Genomic DNA, 21,808 nt, shown 5'->3' with positions numbered 1-21,808 from the left:
TTTGGTTTTTGCAAATGACGTCATGTACTGCATTGGTACATCATATAAGTATTTCTTATGACATCATATAAAAATTTTCTTATATGATGTCATGCATAGCATAAATAAGATTGTTGAGCTGTATAATATAATGTCTGTTGGGATGCCCAAAAAACAAAAATATTCAGTTGCAATTACTATAAATACTGATTCTTTGGAACTAACACCTTAACTATCAAACGTGATAAGATGTGAAAATTGACAACCTGGACCGTCAATTACAACGACAACAATATGGGCAGCTAAGTAAAGGCCATTGCTAAATTGTCTAACGTACACAAAATCAAAAACGTGTCAAAAATGAAAATGAAGAGCAAAGACACGGTCGGTTAGAAGATATACAAAATCGACAATTAGAGCGTGTCAAAAAAAAAATGAGCAAAGACATACGCGGTTAGAAGACATGCAACACCGAGCAAGTTAACGAGTCTAAAATGAAAATCAAGAGCAAAGACGCATGTGGTTAGAAGAAAAGTGGCACCGATTCAAAAATAAAAATGAAGAGCAAAGACACACGCTGTTAGAAGACACGCGACCCCAAGCAAGTGGTCGTTTTCCTCCTCTATTTCAAGGTAAAAAAATCTATTCCTCTCAACCCATGGATCACCCCTGGCCTTTTAAAGAGTTGGAGAAGAAAAAATAATCTTTGGAAAGCTTTTAAGTCAGCAAAGCCATCTTTGAATGCTGCACGTCTTCAGCAAATCAAACTCCACAGGAATGTTTTTGATTCGATGTTCCAGAAGGCCAAATTCCTTCATTATTCCAAAAAAATTCTCGGATTGTGGGAAGGATATTCAAAACACTTGGCAAGTGATCAATTCTTTCCTCAAACGTCCTTCTCCGGCTCCTTCACAGTCATAACCAGATTAAAAATCTTATCTTGATCCGCCTTGTCTCAAATCGACGGTGTTATATCCTGCTGCTGATGTTGAAGTAGCCAGGATTGTTAATACCTTGAAAAAGTTCTTCGTCGTCTGGCCCTGACTGCATTCCAACTATGGTAGTTAAGTTCATTCTTCCTTGAATTATTGTCGCATTGACGAAGCTTATAAATCTTTCTTTTGAAAATGGGATTTTCCCTCATTCTCTTAAGTGAGCCAGAATAATTTTTTTATATATAAATGTGGACTAAGAAATGACCCAGCCAATTATCGACTTATATCTTTGCTGTTTGTTCATTTCAAAATTTTTGAAAAAACCAGGCTTTCCCGTCTACTTTCTTTTCTAGAGGGTAAAAGATTTTTTCATGATTTTCAGTTTGGCTTCTGAGCTAAACATTCTACGGAGCATACATGTGTAACTCTTTCAAATTCTGCTCACACCATGCTTGACTCTGGTTTAATTCCTGCTGCTATATTCCTGGCTGCCTCTAAGGCTTTTGATTCTTTAACTTACGAGATTGTGCTGCATAAGCTATCACACAATGGTGTAAGAGGACAGGCTCATATTTGGTTTTATTCCTATTTGTCAGGTAGAACTATCTCCGTAGATTCCCTTTCCCGCTTTTCGTCTGAAGTTGAGTTTAGTATTCTTTAAGGCTCCGTTCTTGGGCCGTTTCTGTTTTTGATTTACGTTAATGACCTTGCAGTTTTGGTTAAGAAACAAAAACCTATAATTTGCTGTCGCCTATGTCATCCTGAATCTTTCAATGTTAAAAAAAATCCATCGCTTTCGCAGGATGTGGACACTCTCGTTGCTTTCGCTGATGACAGTGCCATTGGTACTGCAGTAGGAGCTGAGTCTGATATGCTTCCCAAATTAGTTGACCTTCTTCAGAGAGTCGTTCTTAGGTTCGATTCAAATTGCCTTGTCCTAAATGTTGCTAAGTCAAGTCTTTTATTTTTCACAGTATTTCTCTGGCGTCCCCTGAGTTAGCTATCCAGCTTTCAAGGGGCTCGCTAAGTAGACCTAAGGATTGGTATGTCAAATTTCTCAGTAATCTTCTTGATGAAAACCTTTCATTCAAGCATCATATTTGACTAATTAATAAAAGGATCTCAAGGAGTCTTGGAATTCTGAGGAAGCTAAAGCACATCTTTCCTGGATCAGTTTTAAATATTCTCTTCCATTGCTTGGTTCAGTCCTACGTCTCTTATTGCCCTATAATATGGATGTCAACTTTCTCTTCTTTTTTGAAACCACTTTCTAAGTTATACAATAAGGCAAGAAGGCTTATCCAGGAAACAAAATTGTTCTATATCCAACCCAACTAGCCCATTACTTGATTTGCAATCTCTCTATATTCTTTCGTGTCCGTCATTCACTTTTCATCAGCTTCATGGTGATGTTCCGACAACCCTTCAAACTAATCCTTCTTTCGCCACTGATAGGTCTACGCATCATCTTCGTAATTCAAGGAATAGTAATATTTTATTTACTCCATCGGTGAGGTCTGACTTTAATCCATTAAATGCTTGTCATATAGATTGGAATAGCTTACCTGAGTCAGCTCAATAATTTCACTCGTTTGGTAGTTTCAAAAGAATTTTCAGAAATTGTTTAATGTCTTGGTGTTTTGTGCTTATATATATTTTTTATTTTATTATTATTATTTTTGGGGGGATGGGCAGGGGATCCTAGCTTGGGTTAGAAAGGTTTGTTGTGAGGGGTGTTGAGTTTGTTTAACATTTCTTGTGGTTTGGTTTCAAATATTTATTTGGAATTTTGTTTAATTCATTGGATAGTCCTAGATAATCTTTTTTTTTTTTGGGGGGGGGAGGGTCTCTTGAAAGTCCTTATTGTTTGGATCTACTAAATATTTTTTCCTTTGCTTTGTTTTGTGTGTGTGTGTGTGTGTGTCACACACACACACACACACACACACACACACACACACACACACACACACACACACACACACACACACACACACACACACACACACACACACACACACACACACACACACACACACACACACACACACACACACACACACACACACACACACACACACACACACACACACACACACACACACACACACACACACACACACACACACACACACACACACACACACACACACACACACACACACACACACACACACACACACACACACACACACACACACACACACACACACACACACACACACACACACACACACACACACACACACACACACACACACACACACACACACACACACACACACACACACACACACACACACACACACACACACACACACACACACACACACACACACACACACACACACACACACACACACACACACACACACACACACACACACACACACACACACACACACACACACACACACACACACACACACACACACACACACACACACACACACACACACACACACACACACACACACACACACACACACACACACACACACACACACACACACACACACACACACACACACACACACACACACACACACACACACACACACACACACACACACACACACACACACACACACACACACACACACACACACACACACACACACACACACACACACACACACACACACACACACACACACACACACACACACACACACACACACACACACACACACACACACACACACACACACACACACACACACACACACACACACACACACACACACACACACACACACACACACACACACACACACACACACACACACACACACACACACACACACACACACACACACACACACACACACACACACACACACACACACACACACACACACACACACACACACACACACACACACACACACACACACACACACACACACACACACACACACACACACACACACACACACACACACACACACACACACACACACACACACACACACACACACACACACACACACACACACACACACACACACACACACACACACACACACACACACACACACACACACACACACACACACAGAGTTTGTGGATAGAGTTTGTGGATCCGGCAGTCAACGGCATTTTTTTTTACTAGTCAGCCACCGACCAAAACTCTCTCAGTGTATTTGTTAGAGAAGCTTTGTCAGTTGTCCTTATCACCTCGAACGAATTAAAAGGCGATGGTGTAAAAGTACAGATCTCGAACGACAGAACCTTGTTCAAGTCAAAACCACTGGTGCTAGCCACTCCGGCTAGACGTTGGAAGATTAGAGCTGGTTCGACCATTTCTCTCTCACCATCTATCACCACAGATGGCTTCTCAGCTATAATTACAGCTTTATCCTTTCTTCTTAAAACAACTTTGTCAATTTGTCAATGTCAACTTCCATTATACTTCAGAATCTTTTCTCCCACAGATTTGGCATAGTCTACGTTTACAGATGATAAAGCACGGACATCAGTAACCACGTTTAACAGCTGTGAATCCAGCCTGAAGGGTTCTAGGGGCTCAATGTATCGAACTATCTTTTCTATGTCCAACAGATGTCTGGATCTCCTTGAAGATATCGCTTCTGCGTGATTTTCAATAGTAAACTCTGCAAGGCCTGTTGAGTTCTGCATGCATTCGTTAACCTGAACCAAAGCAGGCATAGCAGAAAAGTAAGGCAATCTGCTAAAATTCAGTGTCTACTACAATTAAGTCATGCCTCTACCTCTCGTCAGGCCGCCACTCGTTTTCATATTTCTCATTAACGTTTGTTTCGTCGCCAAATCTGGAGATAGTGCCGCCCAGTAGCTGTCAGTTCTCCGGATGAACAGGTATTCCTTAACATTCTCTACTGCTTTGGGTTTTCTTATCTCAACTGAAAAGTTAACTGCACGAACAGCCAAGTAGACTTCGTGTAAAGATTATGGCTGGAAGCAGAAAAGTAAGGCAGTTCTGGACTCGGATAATAGTTCTTTTACACTATGAACTATTTCATGGATAAGCTCTGCTGCTTCCAACACCTCCACTTCGTCGATAGTATATCCTTCAAGGAGCAACTCGTACGCCGGTTTTGCCTTTTTAAGTGGTTCTGTTGGCATGTCATTGCCATCAAATACTCTGCTATTTAGTTCTAATGATAAAATGTTCGCATAAAGGGCTATCTCCAACAGACCATGGCCTTGCAGAGCACAAGATACGGCTTTTCCTTGTAGCATACTTCGCCCAGTGTTAGGTGCGTATATTTAGCTTATGATTTAGAAAATTCTCGAGTCAGCTATAAAAACTGATGCGCATGTGAAATCCACCTAGGATAACAAGAGCATTTCTTAAAACAATTGTGGCATGCTCTGCATTGACGAGATACTTTGCCTTCCAGTGAGTGGCTGGTAAAAGGTAATGACTAAAGTTTTGCAGCTCGATTAGCGCACTCGTTATCTTTATTCTTTTGTCTTTTTTTCAGAAGTAATAAAATGGCACAAATCTTTTATATAGCCTTGAACCCAGTCATGTGGAAAGTACTATGGTAAATGGCTCTACTAATTAGATCAGCTAAGGAATAGCACTAAGGAATGGAAACTGTAAACGGGAAGGGAGAAGGGGATTCTATAATATTGGTTTAATAATTAAACTATTCAAGACTCTTATTCTAAGGTGCCATTCCTAGATTGATAGAAAATAGTGAATCGACCAAAAATTATTAAAATAACTAATTCATATTGGTCAATTTTCAAAACTGTTTTAGGTATGATGAGGTACTTGACTACGTAAATCAAGTTTTTAATTTTATTTTAGAATTTGCCACCATTCATTTCATAGGAAACAACCAAAAATACGACAACCTCTTAACTTCAAGTTTTAACCCCCCTCCCTGTTCTTTTAGCGTGGACATGGGTATAAGGGTACGGAAAAATACAAATATAAATTCAGATTTGGAGTCAGCTTACTTGGTTTGATAGGAAACAACTATTTAAACTCCAAAATATTCATAAGCACAAAAATCGATTTCCCCCTCTCAAGGACAAATTTGAGGCACTTGTGCAAGGGGAATTTTGATGATTTTTTTTGTGGAAATGAGCCAATTTTTCTAAAAAAAATTTAGGTTAAAAAAAAAATTCTGTTGCAATCTCCCCAAGGCTTGACCATTTTTTCTCGTATCTTTCCTCCACTACTATGCGATATTGTAGTGAATGGGCAAATTGAAACACATGAATTTTACAATATGAATGAAAAAGTATCATGGATTTTATAAAGAGATATAATAAGAGTGAAGTTACACTATATCGTAGAAAATGTGAACCTGACTTTTTGCTGTAAGAAAAATACAAAAGTAATCCAATTGATCTACCACACTAGTTAATGTCAATGACGATGATTGCCAATATACGAAAGAAGGAATCTAAAGAAAGTGAAGAAAGACTTTTTTGTACATACATTTTTATTAATAAACAAATTTATTATTGGAGTACTTTAATTCTTACGGTAACGATGTTGATGTCATACAGGCAAGGGGCGGATCCAGGGGGGCTTCCCCCTAGCGTAGTCTAAAGTAGTGTAATTTACTTAATTAACTCAAGTTTGCGTCAGTTAAACTTGCTCCTAACGCACGTTTATCGGATCAACCTATTTTGCACCCCTCTTAAATTTTTTCTTATCGGATCAACCTATTTTGAACCCCCCCCCCTAAAAAATCCTGGATCCACCCCTGATACAGGCTGAGAGATGTGTTTTCAACAAGCTCATTGTAGGGGATTAAAAATCGCAAAGAAGGAGTTATCTAGGAAATTTGCAGGGGGATATTTACATGTTTTAATAAAAATATATTACATTATCTCTCCTAGACTGATTAATGTTTTAGAAAGGATACAAAAATAAATGTCTATATGGGTCTGTACTAAGGTCTGACCGATATGGATTTCTGAGGTCAGATACCTATACTGATATATCGGTGTCGTGCCAGTACAATAACGATTTATTTTTCCGATCTCAGGAAACAAAACCTTAAATCAAGTTTAAAATCCCAATTCTATTCCAAAAGGAGACTCTTAGCTCCACCTTCGAGCACAACTGAGAGTTAGACGCGTGCAATCGCCTCGATTGACCAAAGCAACACCAGTTGACGTTAGCTTTCGCTTTGATTCGGACCAAATTAAATAATGAGTGATAGTGAGATAGTGATTAGATGGTTGGACAATTTAGTCGATGAAGATTACGATCATGAGAGGCGTGGAAGGCAATATAAAGCTCATTCGCGTGAGAGTGATTCAAGTGAGAGTGATAGCGATCAAAGAAATGGCTCTCGGAGCCCAGAGTTTCAAACTCGTGCTCGATATGGCTCTCGGAGCCCCATAAAAATTCATGTCACAAAGCGGAAGGCTTCTCCGGAAAATCACAAAGGTAAAAGATTAAAAGAGAACACGTCAAATGACACTCTATTCAAAAACATTTCTGAAGAACGTTCTGGTACCAAAGAGGGTCCCAAGATCCATAAGAAACTTGCCAAAGTTGCAAATAGAGCTTTCTCTGAGCCTTTGGAAATAGTGAAGCTAAAAGAGTTACTTGAGTGCCACCCTAGCCCTGCAAATACCGATAAAATTGTTCCTCCAAAGGTTAATAGTGAAATGAGGGATGTTAAGGCACCTCAAGTGCAGCGGACAATTGTTCACTCAACATTTTGTGTTTTAGAGGCAGCAAATGCAATTCTTGAGCTTGAAAATGAGAATATCAAAGAAAAGGTTGTCAAAAATCTTACAGATGCAGTTCACATGCTTGGCCTCTCCAATTATGATCTAAGTCTAAAATGACGTCATGCGATGAAATTCGAATTGAGCCCAGATCACACTGTAGCATCATCTTTATGTGCTCATGAAGTCAAAGTCACGGAGTTTCCTTTTGGCAAAGATGTTGTCAAAACAACGTCTAAAGCTGAATCCGTGGCGGATTTGAAAAAATCTTTTGGAAGACCAAAAGACGTGCAAGGAGGGGCCTACCGTTATCGCCGATGGCACAACGAGGTCTCCCGTCCAGATTATCGCAAAAGGCAGGGCCAGGACCGTCAAGAGAGGTCCAAATTCAAGAAAATCCAGAAAAGGGATCGCAAATAGCTGGTATGTACTATGTAACATACCCCGCCCTTAATTTTTATGATTTTGTTGTTAATTTCAATAGGCAGTCACAACATTTGGCTGATAACTTTAAAGCTGGGAGAATTAGTAAGTACATATCAAAATGGCAGTCAATAACCAGTGATTTAAATATTTTGAATATTGTAGCCTCAGGCTATAAGATTGAATTTGAGAAAACACCACAAAAAACTTTGAAAACAAAAACAAAAGTCTTAAGTTGGAAGAAATACAGGCTATATGAAAAGAACTTGATATTTTATTGCATAAAAGTGTTATTTTTAAAATACCCGGGTTCAGAATAAGGAAAATACGTTGTAATTCTCCCGTTTTTAATGTCCCCAATTAGGATGGGTCTACTCGGTTTATTCTTAATCTTAAAAATTTAAATGAAAACATTGAATATTACCATTTTAAAATGGAAAGTGTTCATTCTGCGGTTCTTTTAATGACTAAAAATTGTTATATGGCCTCTATTTACCTAGTCGATTTTTATTATTCATGCCCTGTTGACTTTGATGATCAAATGTGGCTTTGTTTTGAAGACGTTTGTTATACGTTCCCTTCAATGCCAAATGGCTTATCATCTGCTCCAAGGGTTCTTACGAAACTTATGAAACCTGTTATCTCCCTGCTTCGAAGAAAAGGGTATTTGTCAGTTGTGTATGTAGATGATTCTCTCCTTCTGGGAAGGTCATATTTAGAATGTCAAAATAATGTCTATGAAAGAGCGAAATTATTGTCAGAGCTGGGGTTTGTAATTCACCCGGGAAAGTCAGTTCTTATTCCAAGCCAACAAATAGAATTTCTGGGTTTTATGTTAGATTCGCGATCAATGCGTATTATCCTGCCGGAAAGAAAAATTAAAAAAGATATAGATTTGGTTTCAAAAATTCTTAGTCAAGAATTGACTACGATTCAAGAATTCACCGAAACTCTAGGCGTTATTGTTTCAACATTTCCAGCAGTGGAATTAGCGCCTTTATATTACCGGAAAGCGGAATCATTGAAAACTCAAGTATTAAGGTACGCGAAGGGTGATTTTGCGGCAAGGATAACTACAATGGAACTACAATGGTGGTTGGATATTGCCAGTCATGCTTCTAAAGCAATTGAGCCTAGATCAATTGACAAATATTTGTGTAGTGATGCTTCGAAACTATGTTGGGCACTCGTGGATGAATATCCCATGAAAACGGCCACAGGTGAATAGTCCTCAGAACAGAAGAGATTTGATATCAATGTCTTAGAAACGAAGGCCGTATATCCGAGATTAAAGTGTTTAGCCCAGGATATTAAAGGCATGCATGTCCGGTTGCGTTTGACAATATAACCACAGTAGCTTATATAAATAAAATGGGAGGATCAAAATCAAAAATTTTTAATTATTTCGCAAATAAGGTCTAGCAGGTAGTATTGCAGGGCAAAGGGTGGATATCTGCAGAACTTGTGCCTGGGGCTGCTAATATAGCGGATAAAGCATCACGAAAATTTAATAATGAACAAGAATGGAAATTGGATTCTGAAATATTTATTCTTTTGAATTTTTTGGTATGTCAGTTGATAGATATTGATTTGCTTGCAACTAGATTAAATTTTCAGATTAAACCATTTCTTTCTTGTAAACCAGATCCAGAATGCTTCTTCGTAGATGCATTTGCAATGAAGTGGAAGCCTTATTTCTTTTATACATTCCCCCCATTCAGTTTAATTCTGAGGACCCTTCAGAAGGTGGAAACAGATCAGGTCACTGGTATTTTGATCTTTCCAAATTGGACCACACAATAATGGTATCCTTTACTATTAAACCCTTTAATAGGAAGTCCAAAATTTCTACCAAACGATATCTTTACTTTGTCTCTCCCACAGAAACCGACCTTGCACCATCCATTGTCCAAGACGTGACGCCTAGCGGCTTGTGTCGTCTCCGGCAAGGGTTTCACCACCAAGGATATTCTCCCTCCACAGTCGATATTATCATGGATGGATGGTGGGATTCGACTAAGCGCCAGTAGAAAGTTTAAATTGAAAAATGGATCGACTTTTGTGGAAGAAACCCAATCCAGGCCTTGGAGGCAACTCTACCGGAGACTTTGACCTTTCTTACGGAACTTTTTCACTCAGGTGTTGGATACATTGTGCGAGGAGTGCTTTATCGGCAATTTTACGAAGCCTTCAGTTAGGCAGTAATCATATCACCAAGAAGTTTATGAGAGGTATCTCTAATAGAAGGCCTAGTCTATTCAAGATTTCAAGTATTTGGGATGTAAAATGTGTATTTGATCTCTTTAGACTGCCAGCTTGGGATATCGAAAATCTGCAATTAAAGACACTAAAACAAAAATTAGCAGTTTTATTGATTTTATCAGCTTGTGAAAGAGTTCAGTTTTTGGCCAGTTTATCGCTTAGTAATATGATACATAATGACGATGGAAGTTTTGATTTTCAAATAATCAATATGTTGTTAAACACAACTAAACCGGGCAACCACAAATCAGTAGTTAAATTTCGGCCTTTTCAAGAGTCGTCCCTGTGTCCGGTGATGCACCTAGCTAGGTATATTAGAATGACGTCTTATCCGAATAGAAACGACGCACTTTTTCTTACATATCGTAAGCCTCATACTGCTGCGTCCAAATCATCTATTTCTAGATGGATAAAAGAAGTATTACTTCTTGCAGGTATAGATATCAGTGTTTATAGTGCTCATAGCACACGGTCTGCCTCAACGTCCCACCTTAAAGCAAGAGGAATTGATGTAGACCAAATCATAAAATATGTAGGCTGGACAAATGCCAAAGCGTTTGCAAGGTTTTATAATAAACCAATTGAAAGTGGTCAGCAGTTATCTGTCTTTTGAATTTATTCGCTGTAATTTGATATTTGAAATATCTTACTATAAATGAATTTTTGTACAACAGTCTCTTAATTAATAGGGCTATTATTGATCATTAGTGTTGGTATAGCTCATGCTGAACTTTAAAATCTCAGTTGAACTAGAAGGCGGAGCTAAGGCGCTCCTTTTGGAGAAGAGTTGATAAATTAAACGAAAACTTGCCAAGTTTGAAGTTTGGTTGTAATTCTACTCCAAAGAAGGAGCGCTAGTGTAGCTGAGAGTTCAACTGCCCTCTCAATTTCCCTTCTCGTTGAACTCTCAGTGTTTCATCATGAGCTTAACCACTACATATTATAATGACTTTAAAATACTGGTGTTGCTATGGTCAATCGAGGCGATTGCACGCGTTTATATCTCAGTTGAACTCTCAGCTACGCCGACGCTCCTTCTTTGGAGTAGAATTACAACCAAACTTCAAACTTGGTAAGTTTTCGTTTCATTTATCAATTATCTGCCCATATTCATACTCGCATATTTCTCCCTGGTCTATTGCACACCAAAGAACAGTCTCAATAATTCACTGTGGATTCCAAAAATTAGGCTATTGGCAAGAATTGTTTGATTTTCTTTACCTTTTCTAATCAGCAGCTTCTGAGCACACAAACGAAATTGCGTATATTTGCGAAAGTGACACAAAAAGGTAATCAAAGAAGCCGGCTTAGCAACATAGTACAAATACATGAAAATCTTATTGAAAGAAGTGTGAGATATTTATTGAAATTGATTATTCAAAACCCAAATTTCAATAGCGGGACTTTTGATCTTAATCATTCACATATTAATTTGAAAACTTTTCCGTATATTTAAATGAAACAGTCTCTCACTAATGAATCCATACTAAGCAGATACAATGCAGGGATACAGCTAGAGTTTTGAGTTTGGAGGAGGAATACAAAGAATGTGTTGACAAAACTGTCCAGTATGCCGGCAAATACTGACAAACAAGCTAAATTTCCATGGTAACTAGGTAAATTTTCCAAGGTGCTTACACGTGGCGGTGACACCTTGGGACTCCTCCTCCCCACCTTACAAAAACCCTTCCCACCTTACAACACTCCTCCCCCTTAGCTGCATCCCTGACTGGATATCATCGTTTTAACCGATTGAATCCTGGATCTTTCACCCACGCAAGTGAACATTCACTAAACAGAAATGTATGGTTTATTGTATTCTTTTTAGTTGTTTTGTTAGAAGATGTACGTTCTTGAAGTCACCATATATCAGAACATTGCTTGCCCAGGTGTATATTGACAAAAAATATGCTTTGACTTCATTTGACTCACCTTTGCTGCTCTCTCCATCATGGTCAGACTTAGCTTGTGGCTCCGCCTCCATGGGCTGGACCAGCAAAAATTACCCGAGGAAATGTGATTCCATCTGCTGGACAAATTGTGCACAAAAAACAAATATATATATACATCGGGCGATAACCGAAATTTGTTTTTTCCGTTATCGGATAATGACACTGACCCTCATATCAGCCCGACAATATCGTTCGGCCGATATTTCGGTCAGGCCCTAATATTTTTTCTCATAAATAAAAGAAAACGGCATTCGGGGGCATGAAAATGTCTTAGTACCCAAAGAAACAGCTAAAAATACCAATATGTCAGTATTCCCCCTGTGCTTTAATGCAATGTAAGGAGATGCCCCCTACACTCCAATGCAATGCCATGAGGACTACCCTATCTCTCAATGTAATCTGTCAGGAACTCTCCTATCTCCCAAGAAGATGTGTTGACGAATATCCTATATTTCAATACAATATGTCAGAGACCCCCTCTTTTTTAATGCAATCTGTCAGGAAATCCCCTATTTGATCTGTCAGGAACTACTATTGCTTATACTACTTACATTAAAATACTTTAGAATAAATAACAAAAATCAATGAATCTGATAGATAAAAATTGTCTTGTAAATAAAAATGCGACAACGAGCAAAAATTACAACTTGCTTTCATACAAAATAATTATTTAGAACATATAAATACCAAGGAAAGTAATAATTAAATTTGAATATTTAAAACGGTTACATAAATCGTAAAAATAAAAACAATACAAGAATTCAATTTCTAATGAAAATGTCCGCCATAAGCAACTATTCCGTAAGCCTAATTGGTAGTAGCATGTGTCAAATTTAAACGACAGAAATGTGAATGAGCAATCTTAAAAATTATGGCAACAATATAAGGCCCTTAAAAACTTACAGCACATTTAACTTCTTTCCAGTTGTAGTTGTAATTAAGAACCAATAGGTTAATAATGCCTCAGTTTTTGTGAAAAAAAAAGTATTTCTACTCAACCAATTAGTTTTGCAAACGATTCAATAAACACAAACACAAAACACATTCAAAACAAACACAAATGGGGTACTGCCCTAAAAGGGTTTAAAAGTTCTTAATAATTAAACAATAAAACAGTTAAACAAAAAATTTAGAAAATAACTGTTTTCAAATATGAAAAGACCTCAGATGGATACAGATGGGAAAATATTTTTATTGGAAAGTCCGTGGGGCTTTAAAAGGAACAACATGGAACATCAATTAAAGTCCTGTATCATAGACAAATTTCGGTTTGATGATTGAAATAAATCTTCTAAGCATGTACAGAATAATTTTTGCAGTATTCAATTTGGCTCACTAATTCGCAACATAAAAATAAAAAAGCTCGTACATACTTGGTACTGTAAAAGGCCTGCATCCACAAGCCTCAGTTTTTTCGAGAGTGCATTCCAAAAGGCAAGAAGGGTTAGAGTAAACTCGCACATATTTCAAAATGAAGTAGTCAAAGTAGCATCTCATCTCATCGGGCCCATAACCCGCGTCTGATACTCTTTGTCTAGTTTGAACAAGTACGGAATTTAAGCTAGCTAGAGCTTCTTTTCCTGGACTAAGAATTTGTGACCTCGAAGAGCTGACAGGATCCCAAGGATGACTAATAAAAAACTATAAATAAAAGGAAGTTCTATAAATGAAATGAGCTGACAAGATCCATTGGTTTTCAGAAAATGAAGAAAACTAAAAAGGGAATTTGAACACTCTTATCTTCAGCAAAAACAGATTATATGTCATTATTCTTAAAACGTAAGTAGGTTCTTTAGTTCTCACCTGATTTACCCTTTACATCCTTTTCCTTGAAATCCTTCTTTATGACCTCTTCCCTTCCTGTTTGGGGATAATAGGTTTGGCTCTTCTATCAGCCCACCAAAGATGTAAGCTCATATCGTGATTTTCCCCATTGCTGCAATCAGTCGCCTGTTGTATCATGGTGTGAAAAAAGGGGAACGTTACGAATGTCCCATGTATCTTTCGCAACTCCCCTTTTCGCACTAAGAGACTATTCAATGAACTTAGTTGGATAGATAGTGGTGGTCAGGATGATAGTGGTGAACTGAGATGGTGGTCAATGAACTTAATTGAATAGGCGATTGTGGTCAGGGCGATAGAACAAATAAACCTTTTCCTGCAGATTTTTCAAGCAAAACGAAATTCTGATTGTTTTAAATCCTCGTGAAATAAATAGCCGAATGAAGTTGCTGAGTAGTTGCTACAGAAAAAGTAGTCCTGTAGCAACAGCTCTAGCAATGATCTAGACAGGAGTAGCAGTTTCAAAAAAAGCTGCAGTAGGAGTATTATTTGTAAGAGAATTCATTACGAGAGTTACCGTAGTAGGAGCAGTAGTAGTTGATGCAGTCGTGAAAAAGTAGTTAGAAAAGTAGTAACAGTAGTAGTAGACTATTGGTATTAGCAGTTGCGGTAGTGGTAGATACAGTAGGAACTCATTGGTATAAATAGGTTTAGTAATATTAGTAGTTGTGGGTGCAAAAGCTTGGTTTTAGTTATAGATGAAAGAGCACCAATGCGAGAAGGCAGTAGTAAGACAAACAGGGGTATTACTAATAGTTCGAATTGATTATTTTACAGCAGTCTGATTAGGGGCACTGGTGGGGCCTTATAATTTTTGCGAAGCTAATAGTCATTTTTGTGGCTGGAAAAGCTCTTCAACATCAGGTCAATTTTGAAACTATTTAAATTCTTGTAAGTAATTTACCTGATTTTTAACAATTTAATCATTTAGGGTAATTCCCTAAACTATCTTAGTTTAGACTTATGTTAGGTTGAAAATACTTCCAGCGGCTGCACTCCGTGATTTTCATATTAGTGTGTTTATGTATAATAGCGTCGGAGGTAAGTCCGCTTCTTTCTAAGTGTGTTCACATAAGTTAAAGAGGCTCATGTCCCATGGCACAAGGTCAATGATTAAATTTACGTTAATATTTTGCTTACGTCTAGGTCAGGGTTTTCTCTTGTTTTTAAAGGGCTAAGTAATGGAATTCGTTAAATAAGAATATTAACGGAATTTATAGGAATTTAAAAGGCTGTTGAAGAATGGATTGTTTTCTAAATATGATTTTGATTATTAATTTGATAGGATGCATAGTTGATAGATTAAAATGGTATTAAACCGTTAAATTTAGTGTTTCATTTTGAATGATGTGTGTTAAGGAAGGAGTTGGTCAGGGTACATGATGCCGTTGTGTTTTGTTTTTTAAACCCCATCTGAGGTTAATGTTGATTTTTTTTTTCTTTTTGTGGATTTGTTTGGTTGTCCGTCCTCCATATCATGCTACTAAAAAAATAAATAAACAAACATCACTGATTGATTCTGAGACAAAGGGAGAAGAATTTCTACTAATAGTTTGTTAAAAGCTACCAAGGAGGAGTAGTGGCAGAGACCCTGTTTCCAGTCTGTCGTTTACGAGACCTTAAAATCCTTTTATGATTTTGATGCCTTCGGGATGTGCCTTGATCATCTTTGTACCAAAGTAAATCTGTAAAGGCTTGTTTAGACCCTATTCCGGGTGCTGTCCTGTATTGGATAGGTTATTTTAAATAAAGATATAACGTTTCAAACACCTTGCACTTTAAACAAAATTATTTGAATAACAATTATAGTGGAAATTACATGAAGAATTTAATACGGGCGAGCTAGCAGCAAACCTAGTTTTTATTGTTAAAAAAAAAAGTTGTGAGAAAGTCAAACTTCTTATTGTTTAAAACAAGTTTTAAATAACAAGTTAAAACAAGTAAAAAAAAGTTTTTATTGTTTAAAAAAAAAGTTGTGAGAAAGTCAAACTTTAGCGTAAAGAGCGAGGCGTTGAAGAGGGCACAGCCCCTTTCATATACGGAATAATTTCTGTTCGTTTTCAGTTTTAACGTCGTTCCTTACTTTCAGTTAAAAAAACTTGTTTTTTTTATTTAATTTTTGAACGTTTTGAAACAATGCAGGTTTTGATTTTGGCTCATCGTACATGAATAATTGAAAAAAAATTCGCATATTAATTTTACTTTTTTTTTGGTTAAATGGCTTTCTCGAAACTTGTTTAATTTTGTTTACGAACGTTTTTATTAGTAATGAATATACTTAACTTACGAATTAACTTACGTACCGTAACGAACGTCTATATTCATTGATTTTTAATACGTATATTAGGGGGTTCGCCCCCTAGTCAATACCTTGCACTTTAAGCTAAAGTTTAAATTTTGTTCCAATTCTTTAAAAATGACCCCTTAATAACAAAAGCCGTTAATTAGAATAATAGCTCTTATGAAAGTACTAAAAAATCTTTGGCTTAAAGAGCGAGGTATTGACTAGGGGGTGAACCCAACCATATACATAATATTTTCTGTTCGTTTTAAGTATTGATGTTGCGGCTTACTTTCAATTGAAAAACTTGTTTTTTTTTAAATTTATTTTCTGATCTTCTTCTTTAATAATGCTGGGAAATCCGGTGCCCCTTTCATAGCAATGTCCCTTTCCCCATGAAAACTTTCTTCATGGAAAGATCCTCCCATATAACCCCCGACCCACCCCACATACCAGAAACAATCCCCCCTGAAAACGTCTGTATACTTCCCAATAACCAATACAATATGTTAACATTGGGTAAAGTTCAGAACTTTCAGCCCTCCCCACAGGGACTTCGGGGGATTAAGTCATCTTAAAAGACATAGTTATCATATTTTCGACCATGCTGAAAAAATTTTGATCGGGTGACTTTGGGGAAAAAATGAGCGTGGGAAGGGGCCTAGTTGCCCTCCATTTTTTTTGGTCACTTAAAAAGGGCACTTGAACTTTTAATTTCGTTTCCAATGAGCTCTCCCACGATATTCTAGGACCACTGGGTCGATACGATCACCCCTGAAAAAAAAACACCCATCCGTGACTAAACTTGATGAGACTTATATATTTGAAATCAGAATTAAAATCTGATTCTTATGATGTATCTATTGGTATCAAAATTCTTTTTTTTAGAGTTTCGGTTACCATTGACCCGTGTCGCTCCTTACTTACAGTTCGTTACCACGAACTGTTTGAAGTTACCGAACCTTTGGGCCTTAAGATAAATACCAACAAAACAAAAAGTATGGCGAACACTGGATCTAAACTACATCTACGGTACAATAGCCAGAGGATAGATCAAGTCGTAGAGTTCAAATACCCAGGAAGAACAATCCACAATTCAGGATCGTGTCGGCGGGAAGTCAAGTTAAGAATCAGCCAGGCTTATGCATCTTTCAGGAAACTGTCTCAAATTTGGTGCTGCCAGAAGTACTCTCTCCGACTCAGCCTGAGGTCAACAGCAACGTCCTCTCAACGCTTTCCTATGGTTCTGAAAGTTGGCACATAGATCAAAAACTTCAAAAGAAACTGCTCGCTTTCGAAAACATGTATTTAAGGCACATTCCAAATATCCACTGGTCCCAAAAAGTAAAAAAAAACCTACTATACGACTGAAGACATCTCAGCCACTGGTCACCAAAACCATAAAATATAGGATGTCGAGATACCTCGGTCATGTGAAGGTCATATTTGAGTGGAAGCCACATGGTACTAGAAGAAGAGGACGCCCGAAAAAGACCCTACGACGTAGCTACCGGGCTGACCTCACAAACTCAATGCCTCAATACAACCTGAATGTGAAGATGTCTGGGGAGCCTCAGCGATGAGAGATGACTTCTTAGATGCCCTAAGTGCCTCTGGAGGTACAAGAGGATCTAAGGTCTAAGGTAAACTTACTAAAGCCTTCAAAGGACGACTTGAACAAGGACGATTTCTGTTCGTTTTAAGTTTTAATGTCGCTCCTTACTTTCAGTTAAAAAAACTTGTTTTTTTATTTAATTTCTGATCGTTTTTTAGTTAATGCAGCTTTTATTTTGCTTTACCGTCACTGAATAAGTAAAACAAAATTTGCATATTAATTTTACTTTTCTTGTGCTAAATGGCTTTCCAATAAACCAAAACCAATACTATACAGAAATACCAATACAGAAATTATTCCGTATATGAAAGGGGCTGTCCCCTCCTCAACGCCTCGCTCTTTACGCTAAATTTTTTTATTGTTTAAAAAATAGAGTTGTGAGCAAGTTAAACTTTAACGTAAAGAGCGAGGCGTTGAGGTGGGGACAGCCCCTTTTATATACGGAATAATTTCTGTTCGTTTTTAGTTTTAACGTCGTTCCTTACTTTCAGTTAAGAAAACTTTTTTTTTTAATTTAATTTTTGAACGTTTTTGAATTAATACAGGTTTTGATTTTGGCTCACTGTACATGAATAATTACAACAAAATATTCATATTAATATTACTTTTATTAGGTTAAATGGCTTTCTCGAAACTTGTTTAATTTTATTTACGAACGTTTTTATTAGCAATAAATATACGTAACTTACGAATTAACTTACGTAACGAACTTCTATACTCATATATTCTTAATAAGTATATTAGGGAATTCACCCCCTAGTCAATACCTTGCTCTTTAAGCTAAATTTTGAATTTTGTTCTTTAAAAATGACCCTTAATCACAAAGGCCGTTAATTAGAATAAATAGCTCTCATGAAAGTACTAAAACATCTTTGGCTTAAAGAGGGAGGTATTGACTAGGGGGTGAACCCAATCATATACGTAATATTTTCTGTTCGTTTTAAGTTGTGATGTTGCTCCTTACTTTCTGTTGAAAAACTTTTTTTTTTATTTGATTTCTGGTCTTTTTTTTAAAGAATGCTGGGAAATCTGGCGCCCCCTTCATATTAATGTCCCTTCCCCATGAAAGTTCCTTCATGGAAAGATCCTCCCACATAACCCCCCACCCCCCCCCTCCACCCCAACCCGGAAAAATCCCCCCTTGAAAACGTCTTTATACATCCCAATAAACAGTACCCGATGTTAACATTGGGTAAAGTTCATAACTTTAAGCCCTCCCCCCGAGGACTTCGGGGAATTAAGTCATCCTTAAATAAATAGTTATCATATTTTCAACCATGCTGAACAAAATGGCTATCTAAAAATTTTGATCGGATGACTTTGGGAAAAAATGTGCGTTTGAGGGGGCCTAGTTGCCCTCGATTTTTTTTTTGGTCACTTAAAAAGGGCACTAGAACTTTTAATTTCCGTTCCAATGAGCCCACCCACGATATTCTAGGAGCACCGAATCGATAAGATCACCCCTGGGAAAAAAACAAAAAAAAACAAAACAAAAAAACAAATAAACACGCATCCATGATCTTTCTTCCGGCAAAAAATGCAAAATATCACATTTTTACTTATAGGTGCTTAAAACTTGTATATTAGGGTTCTGATATACGCTGAATGTGATGGTATGATTTTCATCAAGGTTCTATAATTTTTAGGGGGTCTCTCTCTCGTTTTTTTGAAAATCAACCAAATTTTCTCAGGCGCGTAACTTTTGATGAGTAGTACTAAACTTGATGAAAGTTATATATTTGAAATCAGCATTGAGATCTGATTCTTTTGAGGTATCTATTGGTATCAAAAACCCGTTTTCTAGAGTTTCGGTTACCATTGAGCCGGGTCGCTCCTTACTTACAGTTCGTTACCACGAACTGTTTGATTTAACCATTTTGACTGAAATAATTAACTTAAGAAACTAGACTTATTTTTATATTTTGCCATTAAGGGCCAAATGGACCTCTGCGTCTTAATAGAGGTATAATATCCCAGAATTTACGGTCAAGAGAGAAAGACAGTTTTTGAGAGAGATAAAAAGTGAGAGAAAGGGGAAAAGAACCACAGCAAAACATTCATAACCAAGATTCTGATCTTAAAACATAAAACGCTGTTTTATAAACAAATCCAAAAATACAGGATTTAAGGAAGAAATTTTGTCGTCAGCTTTGTTGTTAAGGAGAAAATTTTTGCTATGAAATAGATGTTATGAGAAACAACCTAAAACTACAGAAGTCGACGTTCTTAGTGTACATGCAAAAGTATTTATTTTATTTGATTTGGGATACCTTATTGTCGGTGAAGTTTTTATTTGGGCAGACTCCGGAATATTTCAGGGAAAGAATATATAAAACCTGGTTAGGGCCTTCGAGTATTTAGCGCAGTATTGAACTTCCGTTAAAAGTTTTAGTCGGCATTATTGGCTCTGCAAAAGCTAGACAGTTGCAAACCTATACAATGTCTTTTAAAATTTGTATAATTTCCAAAGCTTTGAAACAAAATTAGGCTTAATTGATTGGTTCATGAACTTCCTAATAATCTTTTTTCCGTTTTGAGATTTTCTATATATATATATATATATATATATATATATATATATATATATATATATATATATATATATATATATATATATATATATATATATATATATATATATATATATATATATATATATATATATATATATATATATATGAACTTGTGTTTCTTATAGAGAACTTCAGAAACAGAAGTTCTCACCCCGGCTCCCCGACACGGCTACGCTTGTATATATAGAATTTCATTGTCACTTGTCTTCCGACCGAGGCTGTTGTTCCAGTAAAGCAGCAAATTGACTTACATTATCCTCCACTTCTGTCATTTTCATGTAACTCTTGGCATAGTTGTTTGTGTCTCACAGTATTTTTCCGCGATATCCATTAGGTTACGAAAGATGTGCAAGACGTTCTTCAACAGCTTTATAGGGGTCTAAAATGTCCATTTGGCCATATGAAGGGGGTTTAAAATTTCCTTCAGGGGCTTGTGATGAATGTGTTGTTCAACTGATTTTGTGATAAGTTTTTCCAGCTAATTTGAAACTGAAAAGATTACAACTATTGTTGATTCGATCATCACCTACGTGGAATGACGCTAAAGCGAAACAGAAGTTCGAGTTTCGGATTCTTTCGTGGAATTCTTTAGAAAGCAAGTGACGTCCGAAAAAAGGCAAACTAATTCATTTAAAAATTGTGGAAGAAGCAATGAAATTCGACCAAGCAAGCAAGAAACTCCAACTGAGTCACCTTTATTTACTGCTATTTCCTCGGGAAAATGGACGGCTTCACAGTGAATACATACAACGTTGAAGGATCCCAGTGTATTTTAATTAAAACTTGCGTAGTTTGCAGTGTCTTAGTAGAAGGTTTTACACAAGATTTTGTGCCACACAAGGTTTTGTGCCACAGTTTGTTGGCGTCGAAGATGGCGACGGCGCTTTTCTTCTAACCTAATATTTCTTTCTTCTTCACTTTCATTTTTTTATTTGTTCTGATTTTCGCTTTCGCTTGTCTTCTAACTCCACAGTTTTTTATTTTCAGTTTCATGTTTGACACTCTCTGATACTCGCTTCCGGATATATTCCGGATATCTTAATTTTCATTTTTGATACGTTCTGATTCGCATCGTCACTTGTCTTGTAACCGTTTAATTCTTTGTTCTTCACTTTCATTTTTGACACGTTCTGATTCTCGCCGTCGCTTATCTTCTTACCGTACAATTCTTTTTTCTTCACTTCCATTTTTGATCTACTCGCTTTCGTATATATTCTAACCGCACAATTCTTTATTCTTCACTTTCATTTTTGATT

General features: G+C 37.1%; 1 protein-coding gene across 1 annotated transcript in view; it reads right to left on the bottom strand.

Moving 5' to 3' along the window:
* LOC148942299 (pickpocket protein 28-like) overlaps positions 1-21,808 on the bottom strand; it is a 332,270-nt gene that overhangs the window by 76,490 nt on the left and 233,972 nt on the right. Inside the window, exon 6 of the mRNA XM_089103282.1 lies at positions 13,615-13,882. Within this exon, the coding sequence (XP_088959408.1) occupies positions 13,615-13,882 (268 nt within the window). The remainder of the gene's footprint in view (positions 1-13,614; positions 13,883-21,808) is intronic.

Source organism: Artemia sp. Qi Xiang Cuo, chromosome 17 (assembly GCF_049724085.1).
Source record: "Artemia sp. Qi Xiang Cuo chromosome 17, ASM4972408v1, whole genome shotgun sequence".
NCBI lineage: Eukaryota > Metazoa > Arthropoda > Branchiopoda > Anostraca > Artemiidae > Artemia > Artemia sp. Qi Xiang Cuo.
The sequence above is the reverse complement of the archived record's forward strand: the minus strand, read 5'-3'. Positions and strand labels throughout refer to the sequence as shown.